The sequence below is a fragment of the Heteronotia binoei genome, chromosome 1 (assembly GCF_032191835.1).
Source record: "Heteronotia binoei isolate CCM8104 ecotype False Entrance Well chromosome 1, APGP_CSIRO_Hbin_v1, whole genome shotgun sequence".
NCBI lineage: Eukaryota > Metazoa > Chordata > Lepidosauria > Squamata > Gekkonidae > Heteronotia > Heteronotia binoei.
In genome coordinates this window covers 49750970-49757432 of record NC_083223.1, presented here as the reverse complement: position 1 = coordinate 49757432, position 6463 = coordinate 49750970, and the positions used below count along the sequence as shown (strand labels likewise).

Genomic DNA, 6463 nt, shown 5'->3' with positions numbered 1-6463 from the left:
ATCTCCAGTTATGAGGATCGGGTAATGTGAAAGACCTCTGCAAAAAAAAAACAAAAAAAAACCACAACCCTGTAGAGGCACTGGTGATCTGAGTAGACTGTACTGACTAGATGAACCAATGGTCTGACTCGGTATAAGGCAGTTTTGTGAGTTCAGGCCCTTTATGACAAATTTGCTTTTAGGCTAGTGGAGGCTGAAGGACCATCCTATCTCTGTTGCAGATCCCAGCTGTGAAACTGGATCTGATCAAATGGGTTATTAAGGGAAGCAGAGTAGGTAGTGAAGGAAGAGTTAGAGTAGGGTGTTTCATAAGTGAAGAAGTCAGCAGAGGAGCATAAGGTAGTATGGTCCAGTGAAAGCACAGCCTGTTAGACTGCTGGGTTGTTAAATAGAACAAGCTATAGTATACTCCATGCCATTCCACTTAGCATTACTTGTCTTTTTCAAAAGACTTTTTGATTCCTCTGTGTTGGTCCCTGTAGGGAATACCTCCTGATGAGAAACAAAAAGACTGACATCTCCCCCCACCCTTAGATTCTGTGCTTGTAACTGTTGTTTGTTGATCCATACAGTCTAGTCCTAAAGTTCTTCTCAACCGGAAATAACATAACCCTAGATCTCAAAACATTAAATGTTCTACTCCCACTTGCTTGCTGACAAGTAAACAAGCCTCTTTGTTCTCTGCTTTAAACTTGCTCTGCGCATGTTTTTCTCTCACCAACGGAAGACAGAATTCCTTTCTAAAGGCAGCTTGTGTTGTGTGCCATGATAGTGGCAGAGCATTGGTTTTGCAAGGCAAAAATACACTGGCTGCACTGAACGGGTGAATATGTGTAAATAATCACTTCCCCCTTTCAAAATATGCAGACCTGGGAAAGAATCAGGCCCTTGCTTCTAGGTACTTGAAAAGGAATGTAGCTTGAGAAAGCCAAATAATGACTTGGCTTTATTAAATTTATTTTGCATTTCCCATTTAAGGTAAGTGATTCTTATATAGCAGAAGTAATTTATATATCAGGTGCTCCATTGTGCTCAAAAAGTATTGATGAATACAGCCAGTGTCCTGCCAGTTTGGTGTGGTGGTGGTTAGGAGCATGGACTCTAATCTGGGAGAACCGGGTTTGATTCTCCACTCCTTCACATGAACCTGTTGATGAGACCTTGAGTCAGCCACAAGTTCTCAGCAGAGCTGTTGTCTCAAGAGCAATTCCCTGAAAACTCTCTGAGCCCCACCTAACTTACAGGGTGTCTGTTCTGAGGAGGAGAAGGGAAAGAAGATTGTAAGCTGCTCTGAGACTCCGAGTGAAGGGCGGGGGTATTCATCCAATCTCCTCCTCCTCCACCACCCCTTGTTCTGTTAATACTGCTATTTGTAGGCTCAAATAGTAAAACTTAGTGTTGTGCAAAGAGAATAAATTCTACCCTTCCACCTGTACTATGGCTTTCCTGAATTTCCTTGCAAGGGTCGCTGCAACCTTTCTTCCCAACACAATTCCCCCCCCCCCATCACCACGACCATATTCAGTTATGAAGAAGAAGAATTGCAGATTTATACCCCGCCCTTCTCTCTCTATGTCGTGCTGGGGGCTTATTTAGCACCAGGAGGATACTCATAGCCCGTTTCTTTGGCTGTTACAGGATACTGGGATAATTCTGGATACACTGGGAATGTATAATTTTGTGTTGCCAGAGTAGGTAAAGAATTTTTTCCACTGGCAGACTGAACAGAATTTGATGACTCTGACCTCAGGCAATGAAGATCATGAGTCTCAGTCAGTCCATAAAAAACAAATTGCCTGCATAGCTGTGATTCAGATTGAAGCCGTAGAGAAAGGGAAGAGGGGATTTAATTCTTGAAATTCTGCTTGTATATGAAGGAAAAATATGTCCTTTTAAAACCTGTATCTTCTTCCTTTTAACAGGGTAGGGAGTCCAGGTTCGATTAGCAAAACGAAGTGGGCCTTGAACGGTTAAATCCCTTCTTCTCTTCTTGCATGATGCTGGTTTGAATGTTGATCTTTCGTAAAACCTTCTGCTTCATATGCTTCTTTTCCCCTCTTATAGATTATTCTGCAATGACTACTGCAAGGTACAGGCCGACTTGGGACTTGGTGCTTGATCCTCTTGTATCCTGTAAGCTCTGCCTTGGGGAATATCCTGTGGAACAGATGACAAGGATAGCACAATGCCAATGTATCTTTTGCACTCTGGTTAGTAAACAAATATTTCTGTACCTTAATTGCAAATTGGTCTAAGAGCGCAGTTTTAACTCCCACTGATTACAGAAAGCATTGTATTTGTGGAACGTCTTGTTTCTCTTACTCTCAATTAAATTTTATGTACCTAATGGACAGTTCTCAGCGGGACTTCAGGCCCATGTCCAAGATGGAGCTGTGCTGTGGCCTCAAAGGACGATCTAGCATTCAGCACCAAATTTTGCCAGACTGAACAGTCCCAGCTCTTTAACAGGGATTCAAAGCTTACCCTGTATGCTTGAAGTTATTCAGGTTCATCGGACACTAGCCACCATGGAGCCTTCAATAGGAATTATTGGGGATGGGAAAATATCGCAAAATCTGTGAAGCCAGCTACAGTTTCCTGTGCAGGAATTAAAATCGCAAAGAGAGACTCTCTTGACTGCCCATCAACCAAAAAAGCTTGTCTGGTGGGTACACAGCAGAGGGTTTTTTTAGTGGCAGCCCCACAGTTATGGCACAACCTCCAAAGGCCCCCTCACTCTTGATCTTTAGGAGGCAGCTGAAGATAGTTTTATTCATGATGGCATTTCATTGGTTTTTCTGCCTACTGGCAGTTTCAAATTATTGATCTTAACTAGGGATTTTTACTGTGTGGTGTGTGGGTTGGAGGTGGGTTTTTTTTTTGGGGGGGGGATATTTTATTATTGTAAGATGTCTTGAGTTCCTACAAGATAGAAAGGTGGCTAATAAAATGGTTTAAATAAATAAAAACCAATACATTCTTCTTTTCTGTGACAGTCCTGAGCCTGGCAGAATAAAGGAGTTAAATCTTTTGGGCTTTAGTTGGTGCAGTGGGTAGGTTGTTGTATGTATGAACTGTGGAGACCTGGGTTCAGTTCTTCACCCAGCCATGAGGCTTAATGTTTGAGTTTGACTGGTTACTAATATTCAGCCTAAACACCCTCATGGTGGGGTTTGCTGTCTGTATAACAGGATAACACCCAAGTGTGCAACTCAAAATTCTTTAAAAGAGAAGAATGATAGAAATTTAATAATATATGCCTACATCAGACTTTTAAGTGAATAAACTCCAGTTATAATGATAAATGTATGTTTTAAATAGTATTTGTTAAATCACTTGTCTTTTGTAAAAGCACATCTGGCATTAAAGAGAGCAAAAGGACAAACATGGGGGTGTCTGCATGCTTCATCCAGAAAATTTCAAACAAGGAAGCCGACCAGAAATTGACTAGACAGCTACATAAAACTTTGGCCTCTGAGTTGCAAAAAAAAAAGTGGCATGCCATGGAAAAGCGAAGCCATCTGGTTAAGGTCATAAGTGCATGAGTACAGCATGTGTGGGAGAAGAGTAGGAGTTGAGGCAACACTGTACCCAGCCCATTAAAAAACAAGGCTTGTTTCATTTTGTGCTCATGTGGTGAAAACATGGTCAAGAATGCAGATGGGTAAGAAGTAACTGGTTTCAAGAAAAAAAAACCTGGACAAAACTTCATAATTCATCACCCTTGAAGTGCGTTTTGTACTCAGACCATGGTGTTTACAAGTCTTTTATTCTCTAAATTGATGACTTTTTATCTTTAAAAAATTAGTTAATTTTGCAGTTATTTTCATTAAGAACTAGTCAAATGGACCTGTTGTCTCCTGCTCTGTTCTCCATATAGAATCTGAAAATATTTTGTTGATTTTTGTGTCTATTAAGATACTTAAACTCTGCCTTTCCTTTGCAGTTCAGGACAGCTGACATGTTCCAAATTTAAAACATGCACAATACAGTAAAACCCCATTAGTCCATCTCCCATGAAAATGCCTGCCTCCTTCAGCTCATTAAAAACCCTTGCAAATAGAATGGCGGCTGCTGCAAATAGCATCTTCTGAAAACTTCTAAGGAAGCATGTCCCCATCTCCTCCAAGAGCCTGTTCCACAAGGTGGAAGCAGCTACTAAAAAGGATCAGCCTCTCATAGACTCCAAGCAGACAACATTAAGTGAAGGAACAATCAGAGGGTCGCACATAGTGGATTGTGGTTAGCATGCAGGTACCCATGGTGTGCTGCTTTTTCTACATTTGTTCTTCTAGAACAGTAGGATCACTAGTGGCCTTTAAGATGTGAAGAGTATGAACAAGAGTATGATATATTTCAGTGCACTGGCTAGAAGATCTGGAACATCTTTTTTTTCACTTTTGTGCTGCTTAGAGATGCTGGAATGTCTTTTTCGGTTTTGTGGTTTTTGAACTTAGTGCTGAGTTGCTGTTCTAAATCCTGTGTATGGAGAAAGAGCCAAATGTGTTCTCCACAAAGAGAGCTTTGAAAACGGCACAGCTGGAAGGAAGGCAGACCTTACACTAATTCTCTATCCTGGATGGAAAGAGAACTATTAGATGACCGAGTAGTTCTCACTCTCTTGGCAACCCTTGAAATGTTGTTGTAAAGGGGTTTATAAGGGATTATTGCCTTTATACAACTGCATAATGTTAGCATTGTTGGAATGGAAGGGAGGTTGTTCTCCTGATCTGCGTACTTCTGCCCATACATGCAGGGAAACACATAGGTAAAATCTTTTGCACTGCATTCCTAAACAGAGTTACACCCTTCTAAACTCATTGACTTCAGTGTGTTTAGGAAGGTGTAACTCTGGTGATTTAAATGAAGCTCAGTAGGCTTTAATCAAAGCATTATATTTTGAATTTCTTTTCAGTGTTTTGCAGAGTTTAATGACAAGCTTTTTTGTTTCAGATTCAAAGGACAGGTGAGCTTTTCAGATTACACATTCAGATTTAAATACATGAGCTTTCAAGAAATAATTAATTCTCTGTATGCTATCATCAGCAATCACTCTTGATTGGTTAACGTACTCTGCTTGAGCGAGGACCACAGGCATCTCTTGTTCACCAAATTAGATAAAGAGAGAATTCAAAACTAGAGAAGCTCATTTTCTGACTGCTGTGACTAATCCTAATAGGAGTGACTTCTAAATTAAGAGAAGTGGAGCTCTGCTGGGACATGCCAGTGGTCCATTTAATCTGGCATCCTGTTTCACATAATGACCAACCAGATGCTCCTGGAATATCTGCAAGGTCAAGGCCTTCTCTTATACCCTTTGTTCTCCTCCCAGACAACTCAGGTGAATTCTGGTTCTGAAAATGACTGTACAGTCATTCTAGTGAATAGCCGTTGATGGTCCATGAATTATGTTGGTTGGTGAGGCAGGACTTTCCTTTGCAAAAGCCATGCTGATTTCCCCTCAACAGGCTTTGTTCCTCTGTGTGCCTAATCTGTCCTTGATTACAGTTTCTGCTAATTTGCCTGGAACATACATTATACTGACTGTCCTATAATTTTTTGGTTCCCCTTTGGATACTTAAAAAACAAATAGTGTAATATTTGTTACACTGAAGTCTTTGAATAACTCTTAGCTGACCTATAACTCATAGCCAAATGAGATTTATACCCCAAAATACTGGTGTTTTTTTTTTAAAAAGTGAGTAATTTCATGTTCAAATAGAAGTCCTTTATTTTATCCAAAAAAAGGATTTTCTCAGTGTTTTTAATCTTTCATGATTTTACTAACAATAACAGCAGTTATGGTACAAATTGTTAATGTCCTTAACTTCCATGGTATGGACGCAACATAGGAGAGGAGAAAAAATTCTGGAGAGCCTTCAACCATCCTACAATAGTTCTGTGCTCTAGAACAGGGATCCCTAACCCTTAGTCTGTGGACCAATACCGGTCCATGGCCTGTTAGCAACTGGGCTGTGGAGTAAGGCAGAGCAACCCTGCAGCCCCTTTTGCCAAAAGAGGCAGCACAGCCTCACCACCCCTTTCACCCACACGGCCTTGCTCCAAAGCACCACATCTTTCATCCGCCCGAGTCTCAGGCAGAATGGTGGCGACCTTCGCCTACTTCTCATTTGAAGACCCTGGGGGTGGGCAGGGACATGGTGTGGGGGCAACCTGGGGCGGCAAAAAACCCTGCATCATGGACACATACACAAAACAGTCCATGGAAAAATTGTCTTCCACGAAACCGGTCCCTGGTGCCAAAAAGGTTGGGAGCCACTGCTCTAGAACATTCCTACCACATGTGGATGAAACTTCATGAGTTTCCATCCTTGCTAAGCTGGTTGGAGAAAAATGCCATCGATGGAAGATTCTTGATGGCATTGTCATGTAGGCTAAGACTCACAAAAAGAGGATAGTCTTGTTGAGAACAAGAATCTCCATTAGCTACCATCCATATCTC

General features: G+C 41.3%; 1 protein-coding gene across 1 annotated transcript in view; it reads left to right on the top strand.

Moving 5' to 3' along the window:
- Positions 1 to 2053: 2053 nt before the first annotated feature.
- RNF144A (ring finger protein 144A) overlaps positions 2054 to 6463 on the top strand; it is a 35680-nt gene continuing 31270 nt past the window's right edge. Inside the window, exon 1 of the mRNA XM_060234271.1 lies at positions 2054 to 2210. Coding sequence (XP_060090254.1) covers positions 2076 to 2210 — 135 coding nt within the window. The 5' untranslated portion in view covers positions 2054 to 2075. The remainder of the gene's footprint in view (positions 2211 to 6463) is intronic.